This window comes from Brachyistius frenatus, unplaced genomic scaffold (genome assembly GCF_029030835.1).
Source record: "Brachyistius frenatus isolate BFR_SWC_R1_liver_20210118 unplaced genomic scaffold, ASM2903083v1 Contig_16, whole genome shotgun sequence".
Taxonomy (NCBI): Eukaryota; Metazoa; Chordata; class Actinopteri; family Embiotocidae; genus Brachyistius; species Brachyistius frenatus.
Window position 1 is genome coordinate 2205616 of NW_027210615.1, and position 24471 is coordinate 2230086.

Genomic DNA, 24471 nt, shown 5'->3' on the forward strand with positions numbered 1-24471 from the left:
CGTTGGTCTCCGCAGCATGATACAATCACACTGACCTCATGTGATTTAATGCAATCAGCCCGCACAGCTTGTGTGAAATTGTATTGTTCTGTTTTAGAGGAAATGGGGTACGATTCTGTGGAAATTATCCTACAGCGTCTCTCCAGAATAATTCTGCGGGGAAATGATGAGGAGATGTCATTAGGCAGACAGTTGGTTATGAAAAGCTTTTGGCTCCTTCAGGGACTGTGGAACGTCTAAATCATTGTGTGGAACAAAAATAATTTCTGATAATGAAGGCTTCAAGTCAGGATTCATTCAAAGTTAGTTTATTACTGTGGCTGACATGTTTATATAAAAAGCATCACACAGGATTGTACTGATCCACTTTGAAAGTTTTGCATTTAGCTGGTTCTGTTTTCATTTCTCTTATACAGAAAAATACTTCCATTGAAGGGTTTATATAAGTTTATATTTTTATATATATATATTTTTTTAAATATATATTTATATATCTATCTTGTTTGGTCCAGACTTTTTGACTCTCTTCAATTTGGTCCGTACCAAAATAACAGGCATGGAAGGCACCTCAGATGAGAGTCCAGACTAAAGTTCCAAAATTTGGTCCAACCAAAAGACACGGTCTTGGTCTGGCTCAAACTGAACCTTGGTTCGGTTTGTTTGCAGTGTGAAAACACTTTTTGGATGGTTCGAGCTTTTGGGCTAGTGACAGGAAACAAAATAAAAACTAAAAGAGATGGAGAATATTTACCTATAATTTGGTCCGACATAGAAGTCATTAGCTTGAAAAACACGTGAAAATGATGAAACGTACAATTTATTTTCTGAGAGGAAAATAAGTGCTGGTCATAACACCATAATAAAGAGAACATAGTGGCAACAAGATAAATCTTTTCATTCACTTTTATCCATTTAAACAGAAAAGGCTACCGTCCAAATTGGCAACACGCCCATCTACAAACCAATTCATGTCAAGTATAGAGACGTTAGTATGTCATGCAAAGTTCCTCAGTGAGCTTGCATGATTGCAATGTGAAACCAAAACAAAATGGATCACATAGAGAATGTAACAAAACCATGAACCTTGACTTGGACCTTGGTCCAAACTTTCATGTGTGTGGACGCCCTAATTCCTTTACCTACCTGTGTGACAGGGTTAATACCAATGACTTCAACATTCTGTTACTGGTTATAAATCACTTTAGTACGAATTTTAGTCTAATCTGTTGAGTGTGTATCTTTTAAGTAAAGTTGCTTTGATTTAAAATTTAAGCAGAGATTGAACCTGACTTGTCGCTTGATTGATAAACAAAGACTTTGTGGTAAAAATAGACATTATTAAACGTGTAATAACAGAAAAGCAGACTGTCTGAGAACACATACAAAATGTGGCATATTTTCATGTAAACCTGGAAATAATCAGAAAGTTTGATGATTTAGAAACATGTAAACACACAAGAAGTCATTGCATATAAAATGAAGAGGACACTTTAAGGTTTCTGCTCTATTTTGAGGTCAAATTAAAGGACATTTGTCTCACCAACCAGAATTAACTCCTTTGGACAAAAGGTCAAATTTCCTTGACATGTATCCTTTCATTGAAGCAGCATTCAGATACCTGATGGGTAGATGATGATCTATGATGATGATGATGATCGACCCATCAGAGGCTTGTACAAGTAAATCAACTTGTAACTACTGTTCATGTGTTAGAAATATGGCTGTGTCACAATTTTCTAGCAGAAAATTACTTATTAAGTTGCATTTTGATAGTAGGAAACATGACATCAGAAGAAATAGAAAGTGTGAGAAGTCAGATTGTTGTTCTGAGTAAAAAGGGGCTTTCTCAACATTCAAATCATGCCTAGACTGAAGGTTTCCAAGAGGGCAGTGCATGGAGCTGTAAAACTCTTTATGGAAACTGGATCAGTTGTATCCAACGCACGACCGGGCAGACCAAAAGTTAGCTCACCATCAGAAGGTCAATACATCAAGCTTTGTTCACTCAGAGACAGAAAAACAGCTTCATTAGAGATATAGATCTTAATAAATTAAAAGCACAGGACTCCAATCAGCAAATGTATTGTCTGAAGAAAGCTGGATGAAAGAGGATTAGTCTCTATGCCACTTCTTGGAAGGGGAAACTGGAACAATCACTTGGAGTGCACTGAAACATACCAGCATTTCACAGTTAAGGATGGGAAAAGTCCCATTTATTGATGAATCAAAGTTGGAGATTAGTGACAGGAACAGAGGGGTGGATGTAAGGAGACGAGACGGTGTGTCAAACCCTCAGTGAAACATGGTGGTGGTAATATTACAGTCAGGTGGTGTTTTACCTTAGCTTGGCTTTGCCCACCTGTTGCTCACAGCTTCAGCCTTCGCTGTGGTTAAAGTCTGACTGAGAGGTAGTAGCTCTCAGTTTTTCACCAACACGTTTCACCTTATGGTTTGTTTTTTGAGTGGAAGCATTCACACTGCAGCAGGATAATGAGTCCAAACACACCTCAAAGCTTTGAAGAACTACTTGAAGACCAAAGAAAGACCAAAGCCTGCCGACCATTATGGTCTGTCCTCCTCAGTCACTTGACCTCAACCACTACTGAACTTGATGAGGTACTTGAACACACAAAAAAAGCCAAACATTCCCGGTGTCACACGAAACTGTTTTGAACACTGTCAGATCCTGCTTGGATGACATCAGGTCTCTTCCATGCAACTCCACTGCTGCCATTAAGGAAAAGGAGGGACAAACTAATAACATCTTCTGAAATTAATTTGTCCAAGATTCAACTTTTGTTAAACTAATATCATTTGTTCTGGAAAATCTTGTTTTAATTTTAAAACAAATGCAAAACATATGTGTTTTCACTATATCAGATCTTTGGATCCCATTGTACAGATATCGGACACTTTAGTTCTGCTTAATAGAGTTTTGAGTGGTCTGAGAAAAATAAAGCTATTTGTTTTTTGTTTTGCACCACTGCATTCTATATTCACTGAATGAGCACTTTGATATTCTATGCCATTTTTAATCTCTTCTCTTTTTATATAATTGTGTTATATATGATTATATTCTGTTTTATTTATCTTTTTCTAATGTTCTCACAATATTTAATAATACATGTTTTAGGCCAATTTCATTGCTTTAACAGTAACAATGGCTGTTGGTGTTCTGTCTATATATTCTAGTAAGTCAAGACAGTTTTAACGTAACAGTGAGCCAGCATGGATGCTGTAACTGAGACCAGATAGAATCCAGCTATCAATCATTTTATCCATTATAGCTGTGCTTTTTGTACAGTGACAGGTTAACATGTAGTCTGTGGAAAAGACTCAAAGAAATATAACTTTTCTTACAGTTAATTTAACTCATTGATAGCTTGGAAATCATCTGTTGGACATTTCTGGAAAGCACATTAAATCTCCCCTGTGTACAAAATGTGCTATTTCATGGTTGGACTATTACTTGATGTTTTACTTTGGACCTTGTCTTTTGCCATTCAGGCTTGTCCACATCAGATGAACATGTGTCTGAATGTCATTGGTTTCATTCACACAATGGCTGTCCATCCATCTGTCAGCAACACAACAGGTAATCATAATCCTGGTTTCACACAAAACCTCTCATAAGTGTATATGTTGTGAAAATACACTCAACATTTAGACTAATTCTAGCATCATAATTAGAAGTATCTTTTTACTTTTTTTTTTTTTTTTTTTTTTTTAAATTATAGCCCGAAATCACTTGTCAACCTCATGAAAGGAGTTCTCTGCAGTTTGCTCAATCAAAGCTTTGTATTCATCTGAAATTCTCTCTCCAGCCATGGGATTTCCATATAAATTTCTTCTTTCACCCCTCTTGCTCCCTGTTATTCCCTTTAACCCGGTTTCTCTCTCTTTCCTTTGATCAAGTGCTTCTGCCAGGCTCGACTGCTTTGCACTGGCCTTCCTTTTAAATGCTGTTTCTATTGCTTTGCTGTCACAGATCGCTGGCCAGAGACTGGAGTAGCAATGGAGGCGTCTGCACCATGCACCACTCATACTTTTCCCATTGATGCTTATTGAAAAGGTGATTTTCTGCCTGTCTGGACCAGAGGATCCAGCTTGGCATATAAAGCTCTCCTGTTATGAATAAAGCGAAATTGAGCCTATAAGACCAGAATTTCATGTGCGAGGTCTGATGAGGAAACATTCATGTCTAATTTTGCATATCATTAACGGGGCTTATTTCAGGATTGGGGAGTGAGCCCAAAGGATTCTGTCGAGGGGAAAACATGTTTTTGTTAAGATGTATTACCAGTGCTGGATCAAGTAGTTGATTAGTGATCCAACTGCATGTGCATATTTCATGAAGTAAGAACAAAGATAATCACATTATAGAATCAATAAAATGCACTTAAAGTTTCAAAAGTAAAATTCAAATTTTTGCTGAATTGCCAATTTCAGAAAACTAGTTTATATTATTATATATTTTTTAAACTATTGGTGCATATACATGCAAGTAGCATGTTAATGTTGATATGAAGCCAATTTTAAATACCCATACACATATTATTTGAGTATTGTATTATAATACAATATAATCACAGCCTTTAATCAGTATGCCTCTGACTTTAAAAAGCCTGCAGTTGATTTAAAATGCTGAAGGGAGAATACTATGGGGAGATCAAGAGAGATCATATTTCTCCCATTTAAGCTTCTTTTTACTGGATTCCAGTAGAATTAAGAATATAATTCAAAATCCGTATCCTAATTTACAAAGCTCTCAATAACGAGGCTGCATCTTAGATCTTACAGTGCGATATTATTCCAACAGAGCCGTTCGTTTTCAGAGTACAGGCCTTGTTGTGGTTCCTGTGAGTTTTCAAAAGTAGAGTGGGAGGCAAAGCTTTCAGCGTTCGGGCCCCTCTCATGTGGAATGAGTTGGGGTTCAGGAAGCAGAGACATCCTCTACAATTGGGCTTAAACTTTACTATTTGAGAAAGTTTAAAGCTAGGGCTTCTTCAGGTGACTTTATTCATCACATAGTTATGCTGTCACAGGCTTATAGGCTGCTGGATGACATTCCATGATGCACTAGCTCCTCTCCCCCCCTCTCTGTCTTTCACTCTCCATGCATTCATGTGCAATGCATTCTCTTGCTGTTAAAAGGTTTTTCCTTCCAGCTGTCGCTCATGTGCAAATTAAATGGTTGGGTTCCTAATGTTGTAAGAACTTTACTGTGTTATGTGCCCTGTGATAAATCAGGCTATGTTGTGATTTGGTGCTACAGATGGATTTACATCGCCAAGGAAGGATGAAATTTGTTACATAATGCTAAAGCATTTAGGTAGTTTGGCATTTTGTAAATTGTTATGTTTTTATAATAAGATTTGGGAAGTGGGGAGACTACCTAGTTTTTGGAAAGAAGCTATGATTATCCCAATCAGGAAACCAGGCAAGTACTCATCAAATCCAATGAATTATAGACCAATAGCACAAATATCTCATGTAGGTAAGATTATGGATAGAATGATTACAAACAGATTAACATTTGACATGGAAACGAGGGGAATTATAACACCTCATCAAAGTGGATTTCGGAAAGGTAGAGGAACTATGGACCCAGTTATTTGTTTGGAAACATGAATTTAAAAAGCTCAAGTGAATAAGGAGTCAGTAATGGCTCTGAAGGAGGGATTGTTGATTAAATGAAATATGATAGGAATAGGTGGCAGAGCATAATTGGATTAAAGACTTTTTATTTAACAGATTCATTCAAGTCAGAAGTGGGACAGCACTATTTAGAAGATATCCAGTAGAGAATGGTATACCTCAGGGAAGTGTCATTAGTCCGATACTGTTTTCCATCATGATAAATTATGTTTTCTCTCAAGTTCAGGGTGATATTGGATGATCCCTTTTTGCTGATGATGGGGCACTGTGGAAGAGGGGAAAGAACATAAACAATATCAAAGGTAAAGTTCAAGAGGCTGTGAATGTGTTAGAAAGAAACCACATGGTGATTCAAGTTATCTTTGGAAAAAAACTAAAACAGTCACGTTTACAATAAAGAGAGGAGTTGATGCCCAGATAAAGATGTATGAACAAAAGATTGAACACGTGAAAGTTTTTACATTTTTAGGTGTGGTTCAATGATAAATGAACATGGAATGATCATATTCAAAGGATAGTTATCAAATGTAAAACAATTTCAAATGTAATGATGTGTCCAACAGGATCAGAATGGGGAGCCAGCAGATCTGCAATTAAACATATTTGTATAGATCTGATGAGATCAGTCCTTGATTATGGCTGTGTTGTATTTGGATCAGCTACAAAAACTTAATCAAAGACGCTGGAAGTGGTGCAATCCCAAGCTCTGAGACTCTGTTGTGGTGCTTTTCAAACAAGTCCTGTGTCTGCTCTCCAGGTAGAGGTGGGTGAAATGCAGCTGCATTTGAGACGCAAGCTCTTAACCATGAACTACTGGGGCAATCTTCAAGGACATTTTGGAGATAATCATCAACCACAAAGGTGCTTCTCCCATGTTGGTAAAGAGAAAGGGCCAAACAGGACTGTTTTGCATGGAGCAGTGAAAAATTAGCCAGAGACATGTCATTAAATCAGATAATATTCACCCCTACAGTACCGTTATCAGCAACACCACCATGTCTATTTCCCTCAGTGTCAATTGATAATTGTTTGTTGGAAAAAAAACACAAGTACTTAAAGATCTAGGTAATATTGCAGGAATGGTTGAGGATAGACTACAGACGACATATCAATCATTTACCCCAGTATAGACGGATGGATCTAAAGATCCTAATACATGTAGAACTGTTTTGCGGTCACCATACCAACTTTGCAATATGCAGTCAAAAGGAGAACATCAGACAATCTATCTGTTTATACAGTTGAGACGTTGGCCATTTTAACAGCACTGCTGTGGGTGGAAGAGGTTCAGATCAGAAGGGTCATTATCTGTACAGATTCCAGTTTAGCATTATTGTCATTACAATCATTCACACCTCAAAGCAGGCAGGATTTAATCAATGAAATATATAAAACAATGTTCCAATTTAAACATTTGGGTATTTTAGTATCATTTTTGTGGGTGCCGGCACACAAAGGGATAAAAGGAAATGAAAGAGCAGATAAATTAGCAAAACAAGCTTTGGAGTGTCAGCACAGTACAGACATTTTATTCAACAAAGCAAAAGCTAAATCAATAATCCAAATAAACATTGTTAAAGAATGAGAGCTAAAATGGGACTCGGGAGACACAGGAAGACACCTTTATGCTATTTAGAGAGAAGCTGGCAAAGGGAGGACATCCAAAAGAAGCACCATGGAAGAAAACATTTTAACCAGACTTAAGGTTGGACACACAAGGCTGAACAAAACAATGCAATTAATAAATAAACACCCAACATGACAATGTGAGCACTGCAAAATACCAGAATCTGTAGATCATATCGTTTGTCATAGCCAGAAATTAACACTAGAGCGAGACAGGTTAAAGAGGAAGATGGGAGTTGAGGAACTTAATCTAAAAGATGCATTAACTTTCAGGGCAGGGAGTGTATTGCAATACTTGAAAGAAATAGGATTGAGTAAAATAATTTAGTTCACTGAATTGGTTCAACCTATATTTGAGTTTTTGTTGTTGTTGTTTTTAATTTATACATTTATTTCTGTTTGTTTGTAAGTGTATAGATAACGCCGGTCCACAGTAGGTGGCGGTAATGCGCCTTTCGCTGGATGCCATCCGCCATAAAACGTAGAAGAAGAAGAATCAGTCCGTTGCTACGACGACGAACAGGACTGTTTTACGGCAAGCATGTGTACGTTGGGAACTTGTTGTTAGCTGAGTAGCTAACTTAATCTGTGCAGGCTCGTCTTTCAAATCTCCAAACAAAAACAGTCTCACGGTTTTCGGCTTCTGACGTGGAGAAATGGATGTCGGAGAGCTGCTGAACTATCAGGTACAGAGTTCATCCCGCCCTTTAACGCGAAGAGGAGGCTAACTGAGCTAGCATGAACTTAGCTCGTTCGCTTAGTTGCGTGCCGCGCAGCCGCTCCCAGTCACGTAGCAGACCGAGTTTAGTTTCTGCTTCTTGTTTACTGTGTTGTTTACCCCGTTGAGTTCACCGTCACCGTCGTGGAGCTACCTGTCTGGTTGTACAAACGGAGACGTACAGCTTTAATGGCATTGTTTGTCAAAAGACAGGCCGTTTGATTGACGTCTCTTAACTGGTATGCTGTTGTCGTAAAAGCCCATTTAGTTGATGTGGTTGCGTTTGTTATACAAGACTTATTGTTCACACCAATCGTTAGTATTCATTCATTTTAAAACATCCTGATGCAGTGTTTCCATACGAGGCTTCAATGTTTCCATACGAGGCTTCAGTGTTTCCATACGAGGCTTCAATGTTTCCATAGGAGGCTTCAGTGTTTCCATACGAGGCTTCAATGTTTCCATACGAGGCTTCAGTGTTTCCATACGAGGCTTCAGTGTTTCCATATGAGGCTTCAATGTTTCCATACGAGGCTTCAATGTTTCCATACGAGGCTTCAGTGTTTCCATATGAGGCTTCAGTGTTTCCATATGAGGCTTCAGTGTTTCCATACGAGGCTTCAGTGTTTCCATACGAGGCTTCAATGTTTCCATACGAGGCTTCAGTGTTTCCATACGAGGCTTCAATGTTTCCATACGAGGCTTCAGTGTTTCCATACGAGGCTTCAGTGTTTCCATACGAGGCTTCAGTGTTTCCATACGAGGCTTCAATGTTTCCATACGAGGCTTCAGTGTTTCCATACGAGGCTTCAATGTTTCCATATGAGGCTTCAGTGTTTCCATACGAGGCTTCAGTGTTTCCATACGAGGCTTCAGTGTTTCCATACGAGGCTTCAATGTTTCCATACGAGGCTTCAGTGTTTCCATACGAGGCTTCAGTGTTTCCATACGAGGCTTCAGTGTTTCCATACGAGGCTTCAATGTTTCCATACGAGGCTTCAGTGTTTCCATACGAGGCTTCAGTGTTTCCATACGAGGCTTCAGTGTTTCCATACGAGGCTTCAGTGTTTCCATACGAGGCTTCAGTGTTTCCATACGAGGCTTCAGTGTTTCCATACGAGGCTTCAGTGTTTTCAGTGTTTCCATACGAGGCTTCAGTGTTTCCATACGAGGCTTCAGTGTTTCCATACGAGGCTTCAGTGTTTCCATACGAGGCTTCAGTGTTTGGATCTAGTCACGTTTCTTGAAGATGTTTCACGTTCAGTATATAATTAATCTATTATCAAGTATGTACTACACCACAGTCATTTACAAATATTTATCTATTTTTATAAATGTGTTACGGGCAGTAACTAGTTGCATAGAACGGAGTTACATTTTTAAATTACAAAATAAATGTAATTGTAATCAATTACTGAGAATTAAATATGTCATTAATTTACAGTTACTGTTCAAAATGCCATTGATTACAAAGTGGTCACATTTACATTTATGCCTTTCTCTAAAGCTGAACGCTTTGCCATCGAAATAACTCAACATCTCTGTCAATCAAATGTATTATCAACTGAGCATTACAATCCTTATGAAGGCAGGATTTATAGCTGGGTTGTTGTTCTGTACTTGATGCCTCATCTTCCAGCGGTTTTAATAATATGGGCTGATCAGTGTATATACCACATCATTACATTTCACCATCTCTTTTCGTGTTGCAGCCTGATCGAGGAGCAAAGCGTCCCAGGGAGGAGGATGGAGGAGCAGCAGGAGGAGATGAGGACTCCAGAGGAGGGAAGCAACAGAAGGGAGCCAGGGAGCTGGCCAGATACCGGGAAGCAGCATTGGGAATAGAAGGAGGTGTTGAGATGGAGGATATGACTGCGGACAAGAAGAAGATCCTGGAGAAACTGATGGATCAGGATGAAGAAGAACCTGAGGTAGAGGAAATTATTTCATAATTATTACAGAGCTGTTATATTATCTTTTCTTTGAAGTTTCATCTCTGTTCAGCAGAAACAATCTGGAGCTTTTATTTAAACATGCTTCATCCCTTAATCCTCAGTGGTTCACCAGCAAAGTGAAACACAATTAGTTATCGGCTTCTCTGCACCTTGGTTCAAGTATTCAATGAGACTGAATTGTCAACACTTAGCGATTCATCACACATTATCCACCTCAAACTTTATTTTTGAAAGAACAAACGTGTGCTTCACATATTGTTTATAACTCAAAATAGATTGATTTTATTTACGGCGTATGACAATAGTGTTTCTTATCTTAGTTGCCTTGTTTTGAGCTTTATCTAAACTAAATAAGTAATCATAGATCGGTGGGAAATTCAAGACGTGTTGCAATATTGCAATCATGTTTGCGTTGTTCCCATTGCATTCTGGGCATTCTAGAGTTGGATTTATACGCCTGCATCAAGGAGCCAGTGCTACATTCAGCAGGTTGTGTGTATATGTACTGAAGCTCTGATTTCGTAGCCAATGTGTGGCTCCTCAAAATGAAACTACATATCTGCTGTGTGGTGGAGGAGATACCACGAGGACACAATAAGAAGTGGGATTGGTCAGCTTGGACCGCTTGTGTTTTCACTTACAAGTTTGAGAGCCAGTGGAGATCATTGAGGGTCACAGCAACAATATCAAGCTGAAAAAACACTCAGTTGGCCTTTTTATTAACACAAAATCATCTCCACTGCAAACCGAATGATAAAATGTAAATAGATCGGATGAACGGTAGTATGTTCCATAATGAAACCAGAAAAACCTTCTCCTCTGTGTTGGCATTACTTCAGTGCAAAGGCAAAGTATTCAGAACCAAAATTAGTGAGAAACATCTGCTTCAGGAAGGTTTCAATGTGAGTGTCAGTGCCAGTGTTGCCTTATTGTGTGGTGCAGTAGAAAACTGCACATCTATTATCCTGTTCTCCCACATTGCAGCCTTTTCAAAGATTCACATGGTCAAGAGCTACTCACAGCAAAGAGCTGCACTGTTCCATAATGTCAGACAGTTGTAGTGTCCTAACCTGTCATTATCTCTGGAGCACTTTACAGCCATCAGGGGGTCAAACACGTTTCCTTTTAAGTGAGATGATGCAGTCACATTTCTGATTCTGATTGAACAATATTTCTGGTCGCTGTGTTCCACTTATGTAACTATGGTGACTTAGACTTTGTTATGGCAGAAGCTGCTTCAATAAAATACTTTTCCCCTCTCACCTTATCTTCCCTTCTCCATCTTTTCCTCCCTTCTCCTCGCCTATTGTACTAATCAACCAGGCAGAGCCGGTCGATGAGAGCTCAGTGAAAAAAATGATCTTGACCTTTGAGAAAAGGTCGTACAAAAACCAGGAACTGAGGATTAAGTTCCCGGACAGTCCAGAGAAGTAAGCTCATTACTTACCACACTGTTTCACTTTATTGGTGGAGTTTGAAGGGTTAATTAAAACCTGTTATATAACCAATGTTATGTCAATTAAGCAAAAATTCATGTGGACTTCTAGAAATGTGTAAAACATTTTATGGTGAATTTATACTGTGTGCCTCAATATCAGCTAATTGCAATATTTCTGAACAATTAATCCAAAAACTGCCAAAATACCTCCAATATGATCTAACTTGAAAGAAAGGAAAACAGAACACTAACATGCGATCCACATTCTTTTTCTTTTTTTTTTTAAACCAGATTCATGGAGTCAGAGCTGGATCTGAACGACATCATCCAGGAAATGCACGTTATCGCCACAATGCCAGATCTCTACCACCTGCTGGTGGAGCTTAATGCCGTCCACTCACTGCTGGGCCTCCTCAGTCATGAAAACACAGATATCCTTTCATTTAGAGATGGATTCAGAGAGTCTGTCACTCCTGATCAATTTGTTTTGAATTTGGAATTTGACATCGGTCTTTGATCGTATGTCTGTGCGACAGAGCTCCGTTATTGTCCAAATACCATTAGAACCATTGATCTCATGCTTACAATTGCACTCGAGCTTTATGTTCTTTCATCACATACGAACAGTGGCCAGTGGTAATGTTGATCCAATATAAAAGTGCACCAAATCCACAGATAAAAGTAGTCCTTAACAAATTTGAATAAAACCGGTTAAAAATAACACTGTGCAGCAATTTCAGGAAATGACTTCACCTTTTTTTTTTTTTTTTTTTTTAAATACTAAATGAACAGGTTTTAAGATTCTTGTTTTATTGAGTGCCACAAATGATACGAAAGTCAAAAAGTATTGAGAGTAAAGCATTGAAGGATTTTTATGGGATTTGTTGTCAATAAGAAATCTAGACAATAATCCCAGCCATATCCTGTAACTGTAATAATATAATTACCACTAACATTAAATGGTGTAATTTATTTATATATAAACATTTTAATATGTAGTATTACAATTAATTAAGAGTAGCTAAAATGAGGGAAAAGAAGAAATTCACCAGAAAATTTAAATAAATCCATAAAACTTTTGAAAGACGTCAAATCAAATGTAACAATTGAAATACACTTAAATCTGAGACCAAACTGTCAGTGGTTGAGTTGCATTCGAGGTCATTTAGATTTCAGGTTTTGACGTATAAGGTGAGTGCCGTGTTAATTTTGACTGTTATGGGAGTGCAATGCTAAATCAGTTAATTATTCTTTTAATACAAACGTATCGTCCTTAACCTGAACCACATGTGGCTATAGCAGTCGTGGACCTGCTGCAGGAGCTGACAGATATCGACACACTCCATGAGAGCGAGGAGGGTGCCGAGGTGCTCATAGATGCTTTGGTGAGTTCAAAATTTCTATTAGTCATTGTTGATATTGATGAAGCAGCACTTTGTGGAGTGAATACTTAAGTTTCTGGGCTCTGGCATCCAAAGCAGGCAGAGAAGAATTGATTCCTTAGTCTTTACTAATGAATCAAAAGCAAAGCTTCAGGTGGCTCTCGCTTGTGTGCAGACATTTATTTTTTATTTTTGGAGAAGCTGCTCACTGCAGTCAGTGGACTCTCTGGACTGAGTGACTTTGATTGTGCAGTGAGCACCACTTGTTTTTTTTAATTCATCAAGCTGTTGCCCTGAGGCTGTGGGGTCCAATTTTTATGAGACCACTTTCTGTTGACATTTGATACATTGTTTGTTGTTGTTACTGTGTTACTTTATTGTTACAGGGAGGCTGTGGCTCAGACGGTAGAGTGGGTTGCACACTAATCAGAAGGTTGGTGGTTCGCTCCTCCTGTCCACATGCCCAAGTGTCCCTGAGCAAGACACTGAACCCTAAGTTGCTCCCGATGGTGTACCATCAGTGTGTGAATGTTCTCCTGATGGCAGCACCTTGCATGGTGATCTGTCTGATTAATGTGTGAATGGGTGAATGTGAAAAACCATGTGAAAGCGCTTTGAGACCGAAAGGTGATAAAGCGCTATACAAGTACAGATCATTTACCATATAATTTTTTTCTGCTTCCACAAGTTAATGAATGATTATATTAAGAACAATGCTAAAATAGCAATGTGTAAAAAACATTCAAAGTGGGTTTTAGTAATACACATTATATTTGGATATTTGACACATTCTGTAATTAACTGGGAAACAGATCTGTAAACTACTTGTTGATTAATTATTGATTTATCATGTTTACATTGCTTTTAACTATGTGAGTTTGTGGCAGTCAGAAAAAAAATGATTTACAGTCACAGTGACAAGAACTTAGTCAAAGCGGCTTTTCAATGGAGTAGTGTGGATCGAACATTTTAAAGACTCTTCCAGTTTCACGCAAACATCGCGGAGCACCGTAATGTACACGGAGCGCAGAGAAGCCACAACCGTGGTGAGAAAGTATTCCAAGTTGCATCGCTTGATCAAAATCAGCACCTGAGTTACCTATGTTTTTATCACCTCTGGTCTTGGTGTGTCTTTGATTTCTCCACTTGAAGCTTGAGCAGAGCTCACGTCAAAGTTTGTCCATTTTGAAAAGAAAGAAGTAGCAGGGAGCTAAAGTCAGTGAGTCGGGGTGGCGCGCAGCTCTGATTGTGTTTTTGTGCATTTTTAACACTCTGTGAGTGGGCGGATTGTCATGTTGGAGAACCCAAGTGCCATTGTGCCACAGTCCTGATTGTTTGCGTTGTATGTTTTTAGGACTTTAATAAATTGTTTCTCAGCAATATCAGGTGTTAGTTCTCTGGACATCCATGGGTACATTGCAAGGTGGAACTGCTATTAGGTCATTTGAGATCCTATCAATCAATGTTCATTTGTATACAATGTTATGTATTATATGCATACATAATGTATCAATTCCATCTGAGTGGGAGCCCACAGTGTGAGATGTTGAAAACCCTTCATCTAGACTTACTCACAGAAAAGAGGAAATGCAGTGTAATGCTGTGAATCATCCTTTTAAAAAAAAGCACAGCATTGAAACCCTCAGCAGTGTCACAAGCCCATTCGTCCACTGATGTATTGTTGGATTGTGTAAACTGCATATGCTTGGAAGAGGCAAAAAAAAAGCTCAGTGGTACTTCTGACTCTTTTGTTGACTGGCTGGCTGTTTGGTGTCTGACGGGAAGAATTGTAGCAACCGTTGGACAAATGTCAGACAGAGCAGCTCGGGTGGCTTGGCAGCAGTCAAGATAAAGGCATTACATGAACGCAGTCCATTTACCATGCAATGGAGCGCCTGTAAACCTCACTCTTCTGTGCAGCTACTTCCAAGGGAAACCGTTTCTGGGCAGCAAGGGTTGGTTGAATCCATTTGTCTCGTCTTTGCTGTAACGCCCACTGCACCTCTGTCCTTGCTGCCAGAAGGCCAGGTGCTATCCTTGATAAAATAAATCAAAATGATCCACGACAGTCTCCGATGGCTCATAAATCTGAGTCGACTGTCGCCTTCTTTCATCTGTAATAGTACTTTTATCGGTCCCGTCGGCACCCCGCAAGCTTTGTTTGGTTATGATCGGTTTCCAGTTTGACTTGACTGATAACACTTGGACATTTTCAGAGAAGCTCCAGCAGGAACTGAGTTTGAGACTGAGATTTTAAAAGTGAACCATCACTTTGTCAGCCCTGTGTTAACTCTGCATTTTTCTCTCTGTGAAGTGTCAATTTTATTTCTTAAATGCCACATCATATTTTTAAAGAGAACGATTCAGTCGGCAGACTTCCAACAAAGTGGAAAAAGTTGCGGTGAGATTAGAAAAGTGTCAGGAATTGATACTGGTGTAAAAGCTTTCACGAAAGGGAAGAAGTTTACAACCCATTACCAACAGTCATGATTTATATTACACAGCCATCATTATGAGAATGAGAAACTTTATAGATACAAATAGAGTAATAGTTGTCCGCTACCTTCAAATATTTGGATATAAATTGGATAAATGTTTGGTTTCATTCCTGATGGACTAAGTCTTGATTTGCCGTAGAAATGTGTCCAGGCATTGAGTCTATCTTCATCTTTGTGTGTGTGTAGTTGGAGGGTCAGGTGGTGGCCTTGCTGGTGCAGAATATGGAGCGGCTGGATGAGCAGGTCAAAGAGGAGGCTGACGGCATCTACAACACACTGGGTAAGGAGATGTATACTAAGGTCTTTGCTTATCAAACAGGAAACTGCTTCCAGCATATAAATAAACCTCAGTGACATATATCGAGTTTATTGTCTCAACAGAATCATATCATGTCATGTCTATGTAAGCAAAGGAGTTCCATATTTTCATTCCTGTAATGAGTTTTGTCAAGGTTGGCTTCACTGAGCTGCAGTAATGTAGTAATACAGACACTGTAAGGTTTAGGAGACCACAGCGTTGTCTCCTGGAAGACATGAATTAACTGAAATAGTAACAGAAGGACAGAAAATGCAGCTACAGTCATTTCACTGCCACCTGTCCAATACATATACGCAAAGAGCATCTGAATCAAACGGTTGAAAAAGTTGGCACTCTGCATTCAAACATTCATCATGTTTTGAACTGAATCCTAGACCAAAACAAAGCAGGTGCCAGGAGTGAAGTATGGAACTGTTTATGTTGTTTAGTGGAGGAAACCAAACTAACATTACAGAACTTATCTCAGTGTTTCTTCTTACTGTGCAATATCATGTTTTATTTACATTCTAGATGTTTTTCTTTTATTCCAAATACATCACAGAGTTAAATATTTTAGGTTACGATAAATTAGGTTAGTGATAAATGTGTCAATTTTGTAATAGTAATGTTTTTTTTCCCATTTATCACAAGTGTCCCAGTTTGCTATTAACAGCTGTATATGCATAGTCCCACCATATGTAGCCCGTAGTGTTGTTTTTCCTTCCTTCCTTCTTTCCTTCTTTCTTTCTTTCTTTCTTTCTTTCTTTCTTTCTTTCTTTCTTTCTTTCTTTCTTTCTTTCTTTCTTTCTTTCTTTCTTTCTTTCTTTCTTTCTTTCTTTCTTTCTTTCTTTCTTTCTTTCTTTCTTTCTTTCTTTCTTTCTTTCTTTCTTTCTTTCTTTCTTTCTTTCTTTCTTTCCTTCCTTCCCTCTCTCTTTCCTCGTCCTGTTTTTTTCTATCACATTGTAGTTGCTATCACTGGCTAGGTCTCTGTCTAAATTGGGATAAAATATTTTCTGGAGTGCTTTCACTGCTTGCTGTCTGCCATGTTTTCTCTGACCCAAAACAAGCCCACATTGCGTGTTGTCACTGTACTCACACGTCCGGGAGACTGTTGTTCATTTTGGTGGATGCTGGACAGTATTTACAGCGAGTTTTTTTTTTCTCTCTCTCTCTCTCTCTCTCTCTCTCTCTCTCTCTCTCTCTCTCTCTCTTCTCTTTTTTTTTTTTTTTTTAAAGCCGAGTAATCAAATACAATTTTAATGATAATTCAAATGTGAACCAGCAATACTAACCATCGGGAAGTTTACTGCACGTTCTCATTAAACTAGTAACCATTTTACTTTCCCACTGGGCAAATTAACTTTACAGTACAAATATAATTAGTTTTTTCTACTTAAAAAAATAAATAAAAGTTTTATTTTTAATGGCTGTTTGCTGCAAGTGTTGCATTTATTTCCTTTTGACTTTAGACATGAAAAAAAGACAGCATATAATTTACCCAGGGGGCCTCACTCTTGTTTATGACTAGATTCAACAGCACAATGAGCTGGGCATCTTCCTATGAGTCGTGTAACCATTAAAGACTGGAAGGGGCCTCATTTGCTAATCAGCTTTGTGTGTTTATTCACATTCAAAACACGTGGGACAAATATCTGGGAGAAATCTGGGACATTCGCTGCACATTGCAGGTTCTATACCGCACATTAGAAAAACCAGGGCAGAATATAAATAGTAACATTTTGAATATTCTGAGCAAGACAAATTTATAAAGCCGGCTTTGTTTAATGCTGAAACATGACAATCACTCCCAGAGGGAGGCATGCCTTGAGGGTATGTACGAGGCAGCGTTAGAGCTTTGGGCAGTGTAGTGACAGGGAGTCCTCGCAGACTTTGCGTTTGACATTACACAGAGGGTGTACATTGACTTTATTTGCATTCTTTCAGCTCTAACACTGCGTCCCCCTGCTGCCAAGTGTCCCACACATTTTCAGCGACGGTGACAGGAAGCCGTCAATGTCTAAGTTAATGTTTTGGCAGAGAGAAAGCACTTTTTGAAACAACTTACTCTTTTGAGGTTTCGCTCCTTCTCAAAGTCTGCCGTACAAGTTACAGAGAATTAGTGTCTGCCGAGAGGGCACGGGCCAGCAGATAGCTTGAAAAGTCACTCTCTGTATTTAGCCTCGCATGAATCAGAGTTTTCAGCCTCTCAGCTCTTTTTGTGTTGAATGAGTCTACTGAGATGAATTTTGTCTTTGTTGCCAGATTGAGGCCGAGTGTCAGGAGGGCTGTTGAGGTGTATGTACTTGGCTCTGTATGTGGGGTTATATCGTGGGAGCAGCGCTTGTGCATCCTCTGTTCAAGTTTGTGTGCGTGCACGGCGTCTGTGTGAGTTATCAAGGGAGCTCTCTGAGCTTGAATAAGCCTTTTGTTTGCCTTGGCTGCTCTCTGCTCTGAGCCCGCTGTCCTCCAGGATGCTGTCTGTCTGCTCTGTTTGAATCACTGATAAAGGCCCTTCCTCTCTCTCGCTCCCTCAGCACCCTTCCACTCCATCTCCTCTTCTGTTCCTCTCTCTGTCTCTATCATTTCTCTATCATCTGCAGCCCCTCTCTCCAGATGTTGCTCTTTTTTGTTTTATTTCATTTTTTTTTATCCTCTCACAACACTCTCTTCCTTTTGTGATCTTGTTATGTCCTCGTTCATTCACTTCTGAGGTTCCTCATTCCCTCAGCTTTCCATCCCTCATCTCTATTTTGCCTTCCCTCCTCTTTTCCTTCCCTTCTGCTTTTCCTCTCCCCTCCTTCCTCTTTAGTTTTCCTTTCTTCCTCCTCCTCCTCTTCCTCCCCTTTTCATGACAGTCTCTATCTCCCTGTCCTCTGCTGCTGTGATAGAGACATTAAGTAGCAGAGACAGCTTTCTAATTATATTATTAAAAGAGACTGAGACAGAAACCAAACGAACCCTCTATAAAAAGATGGATGTCATATTTCACTGGAAAAAGTTAATTTTGACTGATAGAGGGCTTTGGCCTTTGATTAAAAACCACTTTATTAAAGTGGTAGCGTGTACAAACGCAGGCACACCAACATAGAGTAAACAACAAAAAATTGTTTGTGCTTGTGGAAGCAGTGAAGTTTATAAGATGAGAGAAACACTGAAGAAGATATTTAATTTGGATCAGTCACGTCTGACCGATGCCCGATCCGCTTAATAGGATCAGCATCGGTTTTGATATTGATCTGGCATTTCAGATCGGGGCATCCCAATTTATCTGATCCATGTCAGGAATGCTTTTCTAAAGTTGCTCAAGGGTACTTCAGCAGGGCGGACACCAATCTGGAGGGTTGAATTTTGACTTTTGATTTCCACAGCGATCATAGAAAACATGGCAGAGTTCAGACCAGGCCTGTGCACCGAGGCAGCCCAGCAGGGACTCATGCAGTGGCTGCTCAAGAGAATCAAGGTAAGAGCTTGAATATTGTATGAAGTTATTTTTAAAGCGTTAATATTTAGTCAATTAATTGATTAGCTGATTGATAGAAAAATAATTGTCAAATATTTTCATGAATTGGTTAAGTCAACATTTACGCGAAGAATTCTGATGTCCTGTCACTTCGGCTTCTCAGAAATGTGCTGCTTTTCCCTGTCTTTAGGTCCGGGTACCGGAATGTTTATGGCAGCGACTGAATTGCTTTGATACTATCTGCCATCAAAAAAAGGCCTTTTCATTTATTACCAAATTTCGATTCATAGGCTACATCTACACGAACACGTTTTTTATTCAAACACATAACTTTTGCTATGTTAACAGGAGTAAATCTCATCGGAGCCAGGGAGCCATTTGCCATACATTGGCTCTACTTGGATGGCCAAAAACATTTAGATACAATTACATATTTTCAATTTAGGTAAACTGTGAATGAAAATGATTCATTTCTGTATTCTCCCTCTGTTGGGTTGTTATGAATAAACAAATGTGTTTAGAAATGCCATTGCTGTATATGACTTATCAGTATACAAGGCAGAATCTCTGCTGAAGGTTAAAAAAAAAAAAAAAAAAAATGCAGATTTTGTTGCAGAACACATGGGGCTTTTCTAATTCTCTGGAGAACAGAGCTTCTCAAGACGAGTGGTAATTAGAATTGGTCCTCTTTCCTTCTCCCTCTCAGGCAAAGATGCCGTTTGATGCTAACAAGCTGTACTGCAGTGAAATCCTGGCCATCCTGCTGCAAAACAATGACAGTAAGTGTGTCTCAGTAAATGGTTTGATGGCTCCAAATGATATTAGTTTATCTATTAGTATCTATTAGTTTATCTTCTCCCACCCACCTTTTTCTCTTTTCATTCCTTCCTTTTCTGTTTTTTTTTCTACCCATCTTGGCTTGGTTGATTTTTCTCTTTACCTTATTATGTCCTTTCCCTTATTCCTTTTTTGTATCTCATTGTCCTTTGTTTCACTTTTTATCCTTTCCTCTTTTTTTCTCCCTTTTCTTTTCTCTCTTGCTTTCTCCATTACTTTATGATTTCATGTTTCCCCACTATCTTTTTGCTGTCTTTTCTATCCATCCACTCCCTCAGTAAAAACCCATTAAAGCCTCACACAACTACAGGACGATAAGGTCCTTGTACAAGTGCTTCATTAATGATATAAGGCATTGATATTCAGTGAGAATCGTGTCTCATTTTGCACTCCTTTCCCTCCTCTTCACTGGTGCTGCCTCCATTCATCCTCTGCCTCCAGCCTTTCAAATACCAAAATAAAATGTAAATTTGAAACTGTTATTTTTCACAAAACAAAGTAAACATACCGCCACGAATCATCACAGATTTATTAGTTAGTGGTTTAAAGTAAAAGTAAAAACGATTTAAATTATTTCAATGTAATTATTATTTCCGGTTATTGAATTTGACATAAGCCCGAGTTCTAAAGGATTATATGTAAAACTACAGCATCTTGTCCCTGCTAATGAAAACCCTGTAGATTCACCATACTTTCCAAATGAGATGTTGTTGGCAGCTGTGAGCACCACACAGCGTAGTTAAAGTAGCAACCGCAAAGTACACTGTGCAACTTCCTGATGTCAATTTACAGTACTTCTGGGCCCACTGAGAAGCAGAGGTGTGTTGTGTAATACTCAGGTATACGTGGAATAACTGGTGAGGGAATATATTTTTCAATCTCCTCATTTTCGGACTCGGTGAAGGTTCCTCGTGGACGATGCATTTGCCGGTATTTATGCTCATCTTAAGCCTCTGAAACACTCGTCATTCCCTCCCTGTTTCTCATTTTGTTTTTGTTTATCTATCCTTTTCTCCACTGGCCTGCCTGCCACTCCCTAAATGTCTGTTTTTTGTAGCCATCTTAATATTATCTCCCTACTGTCCTCCATTTTTATCTCTTCGCCTTCCTCCCTCTTTATTTCTCTCTCCCACAGATACCAGAGAACTGCTGGGTGAGATGGACGGCATTGATGTGTTACTCCAGCAACTATCTGTAAGATTTTTGCTTTTACTCTCTATTTTTAGTTTGCTCTACCCATGACCCGTCATATTCGCCCCCATCCCTTTGAGGCACACAGGGGTAAAGCTGAATTATTTCTCAAGCACGAGACTCTTCAGAATCAAGATTTGACTTGAGCAGCATACTGTGGATCTGCTCCATCCTGCTGTTTTTATTAAGCAGCATTTTGGGGGAGGCAGGTCCCATTTTCCTACTTTGGCTAATATTTTTGTCACACTAGGTTTACTCCCTCTTCAATTAGTGACTAATTTTGCCCATTTTCTCAAATTATTCTCTTAAACAAGCTTAGAAACTGGTTGTTAATGGAGGTAATGTGCATGCCAGTGTGCAGCACACTGCTCCCTCCCTCAGAACCTTTCCTGCTTTTCCTCTCAGGTGTTCAAACGTCACAACCCGTCCACAGCTGAAGAGCAGGAGATGATGGAGAACCTGTTCGATGGTCTGTGCTCCTGCCTCATGCTGGCAACCAATCGGGACCGCTTCCTCCGAGGAGAAGGGCTTCAGCTAATGAATCTCATGCTCAGGTGAGGCTGCATACGAGAAGAAATGCCATCACTGAGACACACTCTGACTGAGGCTACTCAAAGGCAGAACATTGTCTTCTAGCACGGTTGGTTTGTCTCCTCGTTGGTCATCTGTCCACCACTTTCATCAAGACTGCATTAGTTAGCAGAAAGAGGTGGCACTGGGAGATCTTTCAACTCGTTGTCTGCCTTGTCTTACTAAGGATGCGGTCATGCTATTGGGAATGCATTTTCCCATTTGCACCTTACATTAGCAGGGTTTTTCCTCATGCAGATACCCAGCTACATATTGCATGTTAATGTCAGGTGTAAAAAGGGTAATAGTCTTGTTTTCCCTCTGCACCAGTCAGATTTCACTGTCCTGCTGTTGCACACATATTTTAACCACCAGTTTCTCCATAAATTAGGTACTTGAAGCCTTTAAGCTCTTTCACATTCAGCCCTGTTAGTTAGTGTTGCTCACGCCATCTGCCCTGCTAATGTTTTTTATTTGAAAAAGCCCTGCTATCACTTACTGCTGTAATAATATGCGCAAGTTGTGATATTGACGTATTACCTGCTAAAAACCTAAAATATGTAGCATCAACTCATAATGAACACAACACAAATTCATTGTACATTATGTGTTGTTTGAAAGAGTGCTCATGATTTTGGCGCTTGTTTGGACTTTTAGACTAAGGCTTAAATTTCTGCTCCACTCTTAAGTTTGAAGATGAAGTGACAGCCCTATAGACTATTGATACTTTGACAGTTTAGTTCTGGCGACACAAGGTTTTCTCTGGGGTCATGTTTTGTAGTCTGACACCTGGAAAAAAAAGTCTAAATAAAACTTAGTTGAACTATCTTTGGTAGGTGAGTTATAGCAAGCTTTTATTACAGTTGTATTAATTAATTAATTAATTAATGGGCATGCTTATTGGGTTTAAATATAAGAAGCTAATTGCAAACTTTTATGCTAATATTAAAAAAGCCTCACTTTAATTTTTCTTACAAAAGAAAAAAAATAACTGGCTCAGCACAATTGAAGCAGCAAGGAACTCTGGAAAAAAACAACTTCATAAATTGGTTTAGTAAAGTGTGTTTGCGAGCTTGCGAAAACCTCTGACTTCAGAAACCTGGATGTTCGCTGCCAAACAGCAACCTTTGAGCTGCAAGCAGCACTTACACTTAAACAAATAACAAACCCATTTACATCGTGTAGTGGATTATGTAACTTGAGTGGGTGCATTAGTTGTATTGAGTTGAAGCAGGTGAGTTCCTTTTAAATTAGTGTGTGCATTACTGCTTTAATACCCAACTTGCAAACACAGTAATTGCTACATAACTACTAATCAGGTGTGAATAAATAAAAGTTAGCTACATTGCAGAGCATTTATTTTGCAACATGTTTGAATTCATCTAAGTCACAGACACAAACAAAATACTTGTCACAATAATACAATGGGTGGATCAAAAAGTTCAGAAACTGCTCTTGTTGCACGACAACAGAAGCACCTTGACGAGTACAAAGAAGCTGAAACCTTTGTAAGTACATCCTTTAAGTTTTCTCCCTGAATCGAAATCTGCACCTGAGTTACACATGCTTTTATGAGAAATAACCTGGGCACGTTGGCGGTTTCTCCGTGGACATGCCCAGAGGGTGCACATCAACCTTTTCTTCAAACTCTGGAAACCCTCGAAATGCTTCAGGAAGCCTGTGGCGATTAATCAATCAGCCGGGAGAAGTGTTTTGAGTGGCATTCGCGTTTTTGGCAGATGTCACTGTCCAAAACTGAAACACATCAAGTGAGGCGCACAACCAGGAGGGTTTTCTTTGGCATTCCCAGGGTTTTGCACCTTGAATTCGTCCCACTGGGTCAGACTGTCAACACCGAGTTCTACTGCGATGATCTGAGACGTCTGGGGAAAACATTCTGTGTAAACGATGTGAACTGTGGCACGATGGCACTTTAGTTCTTCAACATAATGCGCCTGCTTACAGCGCATTGAAAATGCCCAAGTTCCTCGCCCAAAACCACCCAATTGTTGCTTCCCACCACCCCTACTCACCAGATTTGGCTCCCTTTCTGTTCCCCAATAATTTGTGACAAGCTTTGATGCGCCCTGTCTGCAAAATTTTCACATGCGTAAAGAAATCACTTTCGTACCCTTGAATACTTAAACCGCTATAACCAGAGACACGGGAAGGAAGGGACAATTTCCAGAAACACAATTGCCTGATGTTAGTAAAATTATGGTCAGTAAGTGCTTCAGTGTCATAAGAAGTATTCTTTAGTGGGAAAATATTCAGTGCCGAGCCCAGTACAGAAATCTCTTGATACATAATCTGGCCCTCTCAGCTCACTTCCGAACTTATTTTCCTTCCTTCATTCTGTACATTTGTCTTCTCTATTACCTGGTGAGACTGGCAGTCCAATCAATCAACAGTTGGTGGAGCGCAGCAAGGCAGAGATGTGACCTTAAAGAATCCCAAAGACACATTACACATATTTATGAGACCTTCACAGCTTCTGAATCTGCACGCTGATAATCACATCACTGGACACGTAGATTTAAGGCGTGGATCAATATCTCATTATTGGAATGCAAAAACCTCTTTTCTGTAAAATCATCCACCAGGGAGAGAGATAGAGAGAGAGCGAGGGAGACAGAAAGGGAGGAGGTGCAAGAACAGAAAGATATGACTTTGGGCACGTCACCATAACATGAGATGGATGTAGGACTTTGTACCCAACTTAGGTATCTTTATGGTACTGATTAAATTGCCCCGGTACTATTTACTATCAGAAAAGGCCTTGTCATTTGGTACCAAATTTGAATACCAAGACTACAGCTACACTAACAGGTTTTCCATTA

The 24471-nt window shown here is 39.3% G+C and overlaps 1 protein-coding gene across 1 annotated transcript in view; it reads left to right on the forward strand.

Moving 5' to 3' along the window:
• The first annotated feature begins 7803 nt into the window (after positions 1–7803).
• Positions 7804–24471, forward strand: part of ctnnbl1 (catenin, beta like 1) — a 50517-nt gene continuing 33849 nt past the window's right edge. Inside the window, exons 1-10 of the mRNA XM_069693939.1 lie at positions 7804–7970; positions 9715–9933; positions 11281–11387; positions 11687–11826; positions 12683–12780; positions 15462–15555; positions 18942–19033; positions 19740–19812; positions 21006–21064; positions 21467–21615. Coding sequence (XP_069550040.1) covers positions 7941–7970; positions 9715–9933; positions 11281–11387; positions 11687–11826; positions 12683–12780; positions 15462–15555; positions 18942–19033; positions 19740–19812; positions 21006–21064; positions 21467–21615 — 1061 coding nt within the window. The 5' untranslated portion in view covers positions 7804–7940. The remainder of the gene's footprint in view (positions 7971–9714; positions 9934–11280; positions 11388–11686; positions 11827–12682; positions 12781–15461; positions 15556–18941; positions 19034–19739; positions 19813–21005; positions 21065–21466; positions 21616–24471) is intronic.